We start from the raw sequence: 13,243 nt of genomic DNA on the forward strand, positions 1-13,243 counted from the left end.
TTAGCATCACAGAATATTTCCTGAGCTGGAACAAAATGGCTTCCTTCTCCTGAAGTCATCAAACTATCCATGAAACAATTCTAATTTAAGATAGCAACAACAAAAAGTTGCTAGTTTTATGCATTTGAAGTCCTCTATACAAATAGCTCCTAACAAAATTATCTTTTTTTTTAAACTCCCTTTAGAGAAATTTCTGTGCTCTCTTTGTTAAGACCTCACATTCTCTATTTGACACGTCAAAGAAGAGACTTGAGTAGAATTGGTCCAGCCAGACAATAACTGGTATGGCATCCTTCAGGTTTCAAATGCAAATAAAATAGTATGACCTTGTAAAAGGTTCATTTCCCGGAGATCTTTACTTCAAAGCAAACTTATCTTGCAAAAAATTGCTTCGTATATAAAGAAATTAATTTCAGCTTAATTACTATAATAACATGTTGGGTTACCCACCCCCCCCCACCACCACCCCCATCCATCTGGCTTAAGCACTTCAAATGGCATCTTCTGTCAATCAAATAGGTTAGCTATCAAGTGTCACCATTAAGACATAAAAACAAGCCCAAGATACAAAGGCAACACTTACTTAACTTTATAGTGCCGTTTTTCAAAATGGAGGAACTATCCTTGCAGGTTTCAAAACTGTGTGAAGAGACTCACAACATCAAAAGCACCAGCTCACAACCAGTAATACAATCACTTATTACTGTCTCCTACAACTGAAATTTTATTGACAATGCTAAGACTTTTTAAATTTAGGGTTTATAGATTCCATGTCCATTCTGACACTGAATCAGGTTGTTTATTGAAAAAGACTTTATTTAAAAATGTTTTTTAAGACTAAAGTGCTGTAGGTTCAGGATTTTTGCTTGCAACTAAAAAAAGCCAGAAAATAACTTTATTTTTAAATGAAAACAATTAATTACAGGATCTTTTAAGAAAATATGGTAGTTCTCAGTATCCAAAATAATACGCTGTGCTCAGAATGTATTGATTTAATGAGAAACTGATTGAAGATGTACAAGTGAACACTAAACAATAGGAGCAATGATGGGTAAAGAACAAGAACAGTCATCAGGACAGTTTGCCTAGTTACTTACACTATTTGCTCATCTAGATGTCCTGCATGTATTTGTTAGAGAATCTGGTTGCTGATCTCTGACAACACATACAATACATAGTTATGTATTTGATAAAATTCAGTCTTCCTGACTGCTATATGAGCAGATCATATGTGGAATATTGCACAGAAGTGCATCAGTTTTGTATACTATATACATATGATGCCTGCCTTTACATGTAAGTAGCTAAACATTTTACTAACATGACAGAATCCTCTGATTAGTGCAGCATTCATTAAATGGCGAACAGATGCTAGTATTAATTACACTTTCAGTGGATCATTTTCCCATTACGTTTCTTTTGTTACCAGCCTCATCCTTCTAGTTATCAGACTGTCCTATAAGCAGATTAAGCACCAGACATTTTTTTCCCCCGCCTCCTTTTGGCGGGGGAAGCATCTATATTCCTTGTTTGACCAAAGTGAGCGACCAACCTTTTCTACACTACCCCACCATCTGGATTCCTCTCTTGCACTTTTCCAATCTGTACTTATAATCTGTTAGACAATTTATAAGACATTTTCTCTTGAAAGGTTGTTTGTGCGGCTATCTTAAGTCCTCTTAGGTTGGAAGCCATATGATTTATTCCTTGCTTTGTACAAATACAAACCTTGTGACAAACCTTGCCACATTATAACTGGTATATCAAATATTAATTTGGCATTTCAAGAGTGATTGAAAAACATGTACAATGAAAGGTAGAAGGAAGTTAAATAAGTTGCCATCCTTGATGCCAGTCCTGAGACAAAAAAGGTTCCCATTCTATGTAATATTACATGCACTCACAGAAAACAGAAACTAGCCACTGCTGCAGGATTCTTAGTACACACTTTATGGCCAAGCATGTTCTTCTGTTTAACATGTTCGTCCTGACATGTACACCAACTTATCCTTCGTAACTACTCAAAGCACTCCCGGGGTGGGGGGGGGGGCTAGTGGAGTGGGAAGAGAGAGAAAAGAAAAGGATAAAGAAATTGTAAGAAATTGTGAAGTGCAAATAGCAAAGTCAGTCATTGAGAAATAATTTCTGCCATAAACCAAAAGGTTATAAACTGAAAGTTGACAGAGGAGGAGAAAGACATTGGAATAACAACTGATCAAAGAATGATCAAGAGTCACTAATGTGATTTTGGTAGAAAAAGTTAAATACAATCCTAAAATTTAAATCACACAGGATTTTCCAGAAGACACAGGAAAGTAACAATGCCTTTGCACATGGCACTCGTAACACTTATTAGGAATAAAAGTTCTAATGGGAAGAAATGCAGCAAAAAAATTCTAAAGTGACCAGGAAGTAGAGAGTCTGTTTCACAAGTAGAGATTGAAAAACAAAACAAAACCTACCAAGAGGGCATATTTATTAAAGACATATAACATTTTACATTATATATACACACACACATATATAACATTGTTACCTACACACAAGGGCAGCATTCAAACTAAAAGATATCCACACACAAAATAAGCTGTAAATCAGTCTGTGTAACTGCATTTCTGACCATCAGAGAAGTGAAGATCTGGAGCAGTTGTTCTGTGTGAAGTAGTAAGGGAAAAAAGCCTCACTACCTTTGAAACACATCAAGTCCCATTTATGCTATGAAGATCTGTTATGTGGCTGGATGAAACAGTAGGGAATAGGACTTGGTGACCTGAAGTAGTCTCCTTCAGTCTTATATTTCTGCAGTAGGACTGGCAGATGCCCATACAGGGTGAACTATGTGGGATAATTTCCCTGCATTTGTAAAGTTATGATTGCTACTTGAAAAGAGTCTTTTCACTGATGGTTCAAACGATCTCTCCTTCGACACAATCCAGCTGGTCGAACCGTGTTCCGTGAATACTCACTTACACATCTGTACCTCTATAGAGTTTACTTTCAGAAGAGTTATTTGCAATGAGTTAGAAGGCTCACCCCTTCTCCTTATGCTTCCTCCTTGAAGTAGCTTATGCAGAAACCAGCTGACAATCTTTCCTTCCTAACTTCTCAATGCATGCTCGCCACTGAGTAGTCAATACCTTTGTTTATAAAGTCCCAAATAACAGCTCGGATTTTGAAATGTAATTGAAAGTGAATTTGTGTCTGGGATAGAAGCTGTCTCTTGCTGCAAAACGGAAAATTACCATCAGGGTCTCCTTGTCACATTTTGGACTAATACCTCCACACAGAGAAGTGGTTGTGTCTCTAGCTATTTTTTTCCCCAACTACTGTTGCATTTGATTGCTCAGATGAGTTCAAAGTAGCCCCTGCTTTTGTCTGCTTCCAATATCTTGTCTGCCTGCAGGAGGCCTTGCTTTCCTTTTTCCAGGTGTCCTAGTTTCTCCAGATTTGAGGTAAACACAAGCAAGCATGCTGAAGTATACCTTGCTATTATTACAATTGACAATATTGAAAGTAATAAATAAATGTTTTCAAATTTATTTTTGCAGTAATAAAATAATTTATGTGCTTACCGCTGAGGATATGCGCCCCTGTGGTATCATACTGTAGGTGCTCTTTTTATCTGTCTTGTCCTTTTTATTGGACTGTTGTCCTATACTTGGCTTCAGCAAACTTATTAGTGTATACTTGACTCTGCTCTTAGAGGCATCCTTTCTTTTAATTTACAGCAGTTACAGTTAATTTATTTTTAGTTATACAATAGTTTGGGCCTACTCTACTGATCTCGAAGCAGTAGCACCCTTCAAAAACGCCTTCTGGAGAACATCCCTAACATATCAGTTTGCATGATGGAAGAAAGACATCAATTCCGTAGAATAAGGAAAATAGCTAAACAAAAGCCACAGACATGTCACATGACTTGTTTGAAGACAAAGCCTGCTGCCGTGGACTTCCTCTTCCCCCCAGATACGGCCTCCTTGGCCAACCAAATTTTTTTACCTGAACACATTCTTAAGATCTTATGTATTTGTAGAGGGTTTCTGGTTCTATGACAGTTTGACTTGATAGTCAGTTGATACCTGAAAATCCTGCCCATGACCACCAGTATACTAACTCTGGAGCTGCCCAGGAAATTAATAACTTCATCCTGAAGGCGCTGAATTTACCTGTTCATGTAAAGCACAAGTAGACAATTCAAAGTACGGCAACACACACACACAGAAATAGGGGCATCTTCATAGAAACCCACCATGCAGCCACGAGCTCCCTTTTTCTTTTTAGAGAAAAACAAGGGACTGTTTTGAAACCGTTGACTTTGAAGAATGGGTAGTAGCAAATCTCAGCATTCATTTAACTATATGCAAGGCTGGAAACTCAGACTGTAAGGTGTTTCAGGCAATGACAATTATTAGGAGATTGCAAAACAGCACACTGGGAACATGAATCAACAACTAGGCCTCCTAGATGCTACCACAGTATGGCTAAATATATTTCACACGACACACAACCAGGCACATCAGTGAGGCATATACCTTCAATTACTCTTTTTGACACAGATCTCTCCTCAGGAGACTCCATAGCCTGCAGGTAGGCTAACTAGCACCCAGAAGTTTTATGTGTACAGCAGTTAAAACTGCAGAGATTACTTATGTGAAGTTAGTTGTTTTCAGCAATAGTGAACTCAAAGGGGATCAAACTGGAAAGTTTTCATAAAAACACAGAACAGTTTGGGTGCGAAAGGACCTTCAAAGCCCATCCAGTCCAACCCCCCTGCAAGAAGCAGGGACATCTCCAACCAGATCAGGTTGCTCACAGCCCCGGCCAACCTGGCCTGGAATGTTTCCAGGGATGGGGCACCCACCACCTCTCTGGGCAACCTGGGACAGTGTCCCACCAGCCTCAGTGGAAAAATTTTTTTCCTAATATGTAATCTGAATCTCCCTCCCTCTGTTTTAAAACCATCACCCCTCATCCTGTCACAACAGGCCCTACTGAAGAGTTTTTCCCTGTCTTTCCTGTAGCCCCCTTTCAGGTTTTGGAAGGCCGCTATGAGGTCTCCCCAGAGCCTTCTCTTCTCCAGGCTGAACAGCCCTGCAATCGGGGTTGTTCAAGTCAATAAGTTTTGCTGCAATCAGATACATCACCTTCAGAGCATACAGTGATATATTCGAATACATACATTCACTGTGTCATACTCAAATGATCTTACTACCATAAAAATCAAGGAAAAGTTTTTCAAATAATCCAAACCAGTTTTTTTTTTTTTTAATGACACTAACTGTCTGGTAATGCTTTTGTACAATAAACAGTTACAGAAGAATTTTAACTTACTTCCACTGACAGTTACAAAGCTTTTCGCACAGTTTACATTAACTGACTTTGGTTTGTTTTAAGGATATATTTGAGCAGCTGAAAACAAAACCAAAAGTAGATACCTGAAACATTTGACAGGAAATTGATCTGAGAACCAAAATCCTGAAGATGATAAGAACAAGATGTTCCTTATTATCATTATCTGAGTGCAAAAATGAATGGTAAAAACTCTGTAATTACATATTCCATGAACAGGCACAGCACTGGTACGGTTCCCATGAGGTCAATGGGACAGGCCCATTAAGACATCAGTTACAGAAAAGCATGTATTTCCCAGCTATTGGCCAGCACAGTAATCACTCTCAGTTCTGGTGGAACTCAAAGCTCCCTTAAGGTTGAGTTGTCAGTTCTACCTGAAAAAAAAAATATTTTTTTTAGGAGAATGAAAGTCAAACCTCTTCTGAAACTGCTAAAGACTGGTGATTTAAAAAGAAAATCTTGGCAAAAAGACCAAAAGAAGGAGCATATAATATACAGAACACACATCATTTGGAGTTGCAGCTGAACTTCAGTTTGTCACCTCTCTCTCCCTCCAATTTCTCCATTACAAACCTGACAACGGCTGCATCCCTGGAAGAAAACATATTCACTGTTTTGGTCACAAAATAAAAACTTCCTTCTAGTTTGAAAATATGTGGGGTTTTTTTGTTCCGTTAAGATATTTTAAAAAATTTCTCAGAAAAAATTTTTGGAACTTCACAACTACTAAATCATTATGTGCAGCCCGAGACAATCATCTATGTTCATCTCTTACACATACAAACTCAGCCCAGTCAAAATAGGTCAAAATGAAAAAAAAATTATGGGAGATTTGCATTTTTACTTCATAACCTTAGAAACTCATAATCAGATTTGTGAAGTCTCTTTTGTTTACTGTCAAATATTCCTCATCAATTATTATTATTAGATTATTCTGAGAAATGTTCATATAGCACATTTTGCAGCATATGTAAAAAAAAAAAGTTTAAAAAAAAAAAATCTCTTCAAGGAGAGAAATAAGCACTGCTTATTTCCCTGATCGGAAAGCCAGTTACACACACAGCCATAAGGCAGGACATGTAAACATCTTTGGGTACCATATGGAAAATATACAGTGTCTTCCCATTCCCAGATGGGCAGTTTAATTTTATTTTCTGGGAATGAGATGTTAGCCTACTGTTTCTCTCTGCCTTAGGTCTAGTTACTCTGAGAGTGCAGCTAAACTTGTCTTTAGGAAAGACAAACTAAAAGCTAAACTTGTCTTTCCTTAAGAGAAATACTGTGATGTTACTTAAGGATTTGTTATTTATTTACTTTAAAAGTTAGCATCTCATTTATTTGTGAGGCATTTCTGAGAGTAGACTTAGGTTTGTTTTAAGGCTACAAAATCACAGATGTGTATATACTTCTTTGCAAGTGTTGTAGCTTAACAGCAGTCGGCAGCCAAGTACCACGCAGCCGCTCGCTCCCCCCCCACACTCCCTGGGAAGATGGGGGAAAGAATCCGAAAGAAAGATTAACTTGTGGGTTTAATAAGTAAATACAGTTTACTAAAACAGCAAAGCAAGAGGTAATGAAAATAACATACATAAAAATAATGTTAATAATAATAATAAAATATACAAAACAAACAATGGAATATTTCTCACTGCCCAACAACCGATACAGCCTGTCCTCAGCAGTGACCACAGAATGAGAGAAAGCCAGAGAGCTGTCCATCAGCCAGCTCCTCTGATATGGTATGGAATACTTCCTTTGGCCAGTTTGGGTCAGTGGTACTGGCTATACCCCTCCCAGCTTCTTGCACCCATGCTTTAGCAAAACCTGGGAAGCTGGAAAAAGTCCTTGATCTCTTAGCAATGACTAGTGACATCGGTGTATTCTTCACCTACCAAATCCCATGCCAAATCCAAAACACAGCAGCTACTGGGAAGAAAATTAGCTCCAGCTGAAACCAGGGCAGCAAGGCTACTAACTCACAGTCTTGAAAGATCTTTTTTTTCCTCCTCCTTTCCTCTAGTCCTCACTCAGAGCCCCTTCCTTGGGGTACTCTAGGCAGAAGGAATCTCCCACGTACAGAGACACTTTCACCTGTGCTAGGAAACAGCCCTTTTTGGTAGCAGACCCTTACCCACTCCCCAGCTCCATACCGACACCGCACCCCACGGCTGCGGCGAGGCGTTCCCAGTCCAAACCAGCAGCACTCACCCCAGCGGCATCCATCGGCGACCTCCGCCCCTCCCCGGCACGGTGCTGCGAGCCCCTCCGTTCCTCGACGGCCCTTCCCGCGGAACGGGGCCTCCCTCCCAGCCGCTGCTGCCTCCGGGACCAGGCTCCAGCCGGAGGAAGCGGCGAACCAGTGAGGTGAGGGGAAGAGAACCGCGGGGCAGACACCTCCCGCCGGGTGACGAGCAGCTGGCAGCAGTCCGGGCCGGGGGCCGCGGCCTGCCCGCGCGTCTCGAACGCCTCCTCCCGCGGCGCGGCGGCCATTTTGGGACGCTGGAAGGGGGTGTCTATGGCAACCAGGAAGAGGCGGACATCACGCGGGGTCACCGGGAGCCCGGCCCCCTCTTAAAGAAGCAGGCCCGCTCGGAACGCGGTGGCCGGGCAGGGTCGTCGCCCCTGCCGCCGGCAGAGCCCCGCTCCCCCTGCCGGCCCGGCCCCGCCCCGCCCGCACATCGCCCCCCGCCCGCACCCGAGGGGAGACACTCGTGCGGACCCAGAGGTGACGACCCCGGCGGAGGGATACTAACCGCCCAACGCCGACCCCGCCGGGGCGCCGGCAGCGGGGCGCGCACACGGCCGCGGCGGGGGCGGCGTGGGGGAGGCGGCGAGGCGGCAGCCGGGGCACGGGCCGCGGCCGCCCGTGGGCCCGGGGCGCCGCGCAGGCCCCGGCTCCGGGAGAAAGTAGTCCCCCCACCTCCCCCTCGCGCCGCTGGAACGGGTTCGGCGGCGGAGGCGGCGCTGGTCGGTGCTGCGGCTTCAGCTGATAATTGAAGGGAAGAGAGGCGGCTGCTGCCGGGAGGAGGGGGGGCGCGGAGCGTCTGTGGAGGCCGCATCGGGATAAACTAGGTATCCAGGGCTCCTCCGCTCTTTCGGGTGGGCGCCGGGGAGGGGGGCGCGGCGCGGCGCTAGGCCCCTCGGCAGCCTGCGGGGCCGGGCCTGTTGTGATCCCCGGCGTTAGCCGAGCGGCCCGGGCCCGGGGCAGGGGGAGGGGAGAGGCGCCCTCCTGGAGCATTGTTGCGTGGGGGGGGGGGGGGGGGGGAGAAGACGTGGACGACGGGGTGCTGTGCTGGTGAGTGGGGGAGCGGGGGTGTGTAGTGGGGCGAGGGGAGGGGGCCCTTGCCGAGGGGGGAAGGGGTGGAAGCGGAGGTGACAAAATGGCCAGGCAGTCAGCGGGGCCCGCGCTGGGGGCGTCCCCTCTGGCCCCGGCGTGGGGGGGAGCGCGGCCTCCCCTCTCCGGCTGCCGATACAAAAGGGCAGTGTCGGTGTTGACACTGCCGTGCCGATCCGTATGCCCTTCCCCGACTTCTCCCTCCCCCACTCCGGTTGGCCCCCTTTTCCCTAATGGCTCTGTATTTTTTTTATTTCTTTTCCTTTTTTTTTTTTTTTTTTCTCCTTTTCTTTCTGGAGGAACTATCGAATATCTTGAAAAAAAAAATAGCAACTCCTCTTCCCTTCCGCCCTGCCTGGCTCGATAAAAATGCTAAATAATCGGCCGACGTCCATATTTCACAAGCTTTTCGGGGGGAGGAAGAAGGTGGGAAGAGAATGGAGGCGGCTGTAGGGTCGGAGTTCGGGTGGTTAAAATCCCCGGAGGGGTTATTTTCGCCGTTAACGCTTTAGAGCTGATGTTTTTGTTGCTTTCAGTTAAGAAACAAGTTGTCCGGTCCTCGCGTTTGCTTGCATAATGCGTCGTACTTGGAGGCTGATCAAACGCTGGGTTCTGCCTTTCCTGCCCGGCTCTTCCTCCTTCCCCTCCCCGGCGGGCTGGGGGGGCTGGGGAGCGGCAGAAGTTTGGAGGTGCTGGTGGCACCGGCGGCAGCCGCCCCCCGGTCGCTGCTTCGCTTATCCGGGGCTGGGAAACAAACCGGTACCGGGGCTTTCTCCAGACCTGTAGGCCCGTCTTCCTGCTGTTCAACTTTTTTATTGTTCCTTCTTCCACCCCCCACTTCCTACTGCACTGGCTTTCTCTACAGCCTGGGGTTTTCACGGAGCGGGAGCCCGAAAGTCTAGACTGTGAGCCGGAAAATAATAGAGGAAAGAATGGAAAGTTATGTCAAGGGCTTTGGGGGAAAAACATCGACGTATCGAACAAAGGTCCTGCCTGTATTGGAGAGAGAGGCCTGCATGTGAGGCCTGATTGTGTCGCAGGGAAGAAATGAGTGCTTGGTACTGGCCTAAATTTATTCTGTGAGTCTGGCATGCAACCTGGGAACATTTTTAGAGTGTGTGCAATTTGTTTTGAGGATGGTTTTATTATGTTTAGCAATCCAGGAATAATTTTAATTTGAAATATGTTTTTTTCCAAAAGACTTCGTGGTGTTTCTCCCCCCGCGCCCCCCGCCCCCCCCCCCCTCCTGCCTTGTTCAGGAGAAGTGACATTGATCCAGAGGTTCTAACACCGTAACACAAAACTTTACTCAAACAGGATAACTTCCATAGCCTATCTATTGTGCGTATTATGAGTACTGAGCTTCCTGATGCTTTAAAGGCTGTCAGAAAGAGGAGTTGAGTAGTTGTTACCTGACGAATATGAAGTACATCCTTCATAATGAGAAAGAGGCATTGTAATGACTTAAATTTAAATTAATTTTGCAGGCTTTTCTTAGGGGAACTGCTACTGTGGATATACTTTATTTGTAAGACTTTAAAAGCTAGCAAGCATTGCTGTGATTACTCTTGTTTATCTCGGGTATATTCTCTTCTCTGGTTCTCCCTCTCTTCCCTCCCACCCCCAAGACTAGACTGCTAACTGTAGAGGGGTGTTTTTTGGTATTTCTGCTCAAACAGAGTTTTAACTTTTTAAGTTTTCAGTTTATAGATATTTTAAAAAACTTTTAGCTTAATGGGAAATATTCATAACAAACATGAAAGCAATACTTGAAAAACAACTGTAATACCATTCTATTGTTTAGTAGCCTATTTAATAAATGCTGATTGAAATGTATTTATGAAAATATTGGTATTTCAGGTTTTGCAGCTAATATTTTAACAATTACTGTTATATTTGAACTAAGAAGTTTAGAAGCAGTGTTCTGGTGAGTAAATAATGTAAATAATACTTCTGCTTTTTGGAAACTTACGTGTTTTTAACTTGTAATAGTTTCTCTCTTTGTGAAATATAGCTGATTGTGAATGGCTTTAATCTGTATATACATTGGTTTTGATCTTAAAATGGAAGAGTACTTTTAGTTTTTATTGTTTGGTGTATCCTGTTGTTGTGTTAGAAATATAGGTAGTCTGATTCCCCGCCCCACCCCCAAGCCCCCAACATCTCTCTGAAAAAATTTGGAGTAGTAAGCTTGAATTGACCACTTTAAATCTGAATGTTCTTCATTTTCCAGATAGCTCCATAGGTAGGAGCCAAAACAGATCTTTGCTGTTAGTAGAAAAACTGTAGGTCATCCACAGTGTGACAATACTACTTACTAATATAGCAGATCTACTTCAGTAGGAGTGCTGACCTGTTGAGTAAGAGGCTTATGAAAATGGAGTCTTTTGATGTCTTGCAAAAGTTCTTCAGACTGAAGTGACCATTAGGGAAACAACTTTTATCTTCCCAGTAAATTAAATCAGGACTGTCTTTCTCAATGCACAAGTTTATTTTTTATTTTCCTTTTTATATAGCATTTTTACTGTTTTCTTCAAACCCAGAATGCAAATATTATAGAAAAAAAAAAGTAATGAAAACTTGTTCTTGCAAAATCGTTCCTAAATTTGAGGCTCAAAGCTATAGGCAACAGAGGCACTGTAGTCCTCCTGCAGCAGTTCAGCAAAAATGTAACACAGTTGACTTTGATATCATGAATGAGGCTATGATGAAGTTTTGTGTGGGTCCTTATGTCACGGATAAGTAGAGTTATTTACTTTGAGACAATCCAGGAAGATAACCTGACTAAATTCCTTTTGTCTCTATGCAATGAAGCTGAAGCATGAGTAGGAAAGTTATTGTTTGAGTAACCTACATGTTTGTACTTAATTTGCAGTGTAAGTGATTCTCAGAACTATGTTAGTCGTGTGTGTGTATATATATATATATATATACACCATGTTGTATTTTCTAATAAGTTAATTAGTAAACATTGTGTAGAACACTACTGTCTGCTGGCACACTGAGACTAAATTGTTGTAACAAAGTATAATCAAATCCCTAAGTCGCGCAACATGATGTGCTACCGCACTGTGGAAAACTGAACTTGGAATGTTTCTGGGGTCTCCCGTTGGCCTGTTGGATGATCTGCTTCCCATTCGTCACCTGTCAAATTAGTAACACTCCCTGTGAAACACTTTGGACTCTGACATTGTTAATAGTGGGAAACTTTTTATCAAGCTGTCATTGCCCCATTCGGTACTAACTCTGAAGGTAGTAGCGCATCTGAATTTTTTGGGTGGGATAACAGATTGCCTTTGGGTCAGTGGGTTTATTTTTCTGAAGACGTAATAGTTAATTTGGATTTCCTCTTAATGATTTGATCTATATATAGTATCACAGCAAATTTATGGCAATACGTGGACCGACTTCTCGCTGAGCGTTTTCATAGCAAAGCTCTGATTTGGGACATGAGGCTGGTATCTGCAAAACAGAGTCACATGAACTCTTTCTTTTTTTTCCTCGTGATATTTTTTTTTAATTCACATTAAATAATGTGTTTCTCAAGGAGAAAAACTATTTTCAGGCTTCTCACTGGTGATCAAGCTACACACACAATGCTTGTGTGTAGCTGCTTGTTTCAGGATGTCTTTCTTAATAAAATGATTAACTTTGAAACGTGGATTCACCAATCTTTTGTAAATAGAAAATTTCTAGCTACACATGATATCAAGTGTACAGTCAGTATGAAAGACAGCGCTAAGTCATGTAGCTTCTCCACTGCATGCTTTCAGATACCAGTGATGGTTACTTTAGTGTGAAGATTAGTTTTGACGAGCAATTGTTCTGCTAATCCTGCCATGTGATAAAGTTTTTTTTTTTCTCATCAAGTTGGTAGACTCTTAACTGTGTAAATATGCAGTCATATTCTCCTTTAATTCTGTCTGGCAGCCAGGGTTCGAGCACACATAACCAATCTGTTTACTGTCACTGTCTGTAGTAAGGCTTGTCTTGCAATGTACTGACTGTTGCCAGTCCTACTTGACTCATGAGCATACTCTGTACAAATATGGCAGAAAATGCCATGTGTAACAGCAAGAGTCAACTTTTGAAATGAAGACTTTTACATAGGAAAAACTGGAAAAGTTAGCTGTGCATCAGCAAAGTTAATCGCAGTGATCTAATACTGGACTTCAATATTAAAGAGGCATGAGAAGTAGTAGCAATGGTGTTCAAGCCATAGCTGCCTTCAGTTGCTCCAAAAATCCTCTCTTGACACGAGTCATAGAGTAAGCCGGTTTGGAAGGGGCCTCTGGAGGTCACTTGGCCCTGCTCCCCACTTGACTTTATCTACTCTTCAATAAATAGCTTTTCATTGATCAGTCTAGTGATAAAATAGCTCCATCTTCTTGAGTGATAACAAAGGAAAAAAAAAAAACAAAAACAAATCCAACAAACCTACAAAGATATGTGTGGAGAGGAAACTACAAGGATTCTATAATGAAGTGTCCATGATGAAGTGTGCATGCTGAACTGCAAAGATTTGACCTTCTTAAAAGGTATGAAAAGGTCTGAGTA

The 13,243-nt window shown here is 42.7% G+C and overlaps 2 protein-coding genes across 8 annotated transcripts in view; one reads left to right on the forward strand and one right to left on the reverse strand.

The window, feature by feature from the left end:
• Window positions 1-8,053, reverse strand: part of FBXO36 (F-box protein 36) — a 32,063-nt gene extending 24,010 nt beyond the window's left edge. Inside the window, exon 1 of the mRNA XM_086754830.1 lies at window positions 7,561-8,053. Within this exon, the coding sequence (XP_086610956.1) occupies window positions 7,561-7,842 (282 nt within the window). The 5' untranslated portion in view covers window positions 7,843-8,053. The remainder of the gene's footprint in view (window positions 1-7,560) is intronic.
• Window positions 8,054-8,056: 3 nt separating this feature from the next.
• TRIP12 (thyroid hormone receptor interactor 12) overlaps window positions 8,057-13,243 on the forward strand; it is an 81,431-nt gene continuing 76,244 nt past the window's right edge. For 4 of the 7 annotated variants that reach the window (XM_086754209.1, XM_086754210.1, XM_086754212.1 and 1 more), the window contains exon 1: window positions 8,188-8,424. The gene's annotated coding sequence lies outside the window, so the exon portion shown is untranslated. Of the gene's footprint in view, window positions 8,078-8,186; window positions 8,425-10,589; window positions 10,614-13,243 lie in introns of those variants that run through there. The other 3 variants (XM_086754208.1, XM_086754203.1, XM_086754207.1) reach the window with 3 other exon arrangements.

The sequence above is a fragment of the Chlamydotis macqueenii genome, chromosome 9 (genome assembly GCF_036417535.1).
Source record: "Chlamydotis macqueenii isolate bChlMac1 chromosome 9, bChlMac1.mat, whole genome shotgun sequence".
Taxonomy (NCBI): domain Eukaryota; kingdom Metazoa; phylum Chordata; class Aves; order Otidiformes; family Otididae; genus Chlamydotis; species Chlamydotis macqueenii.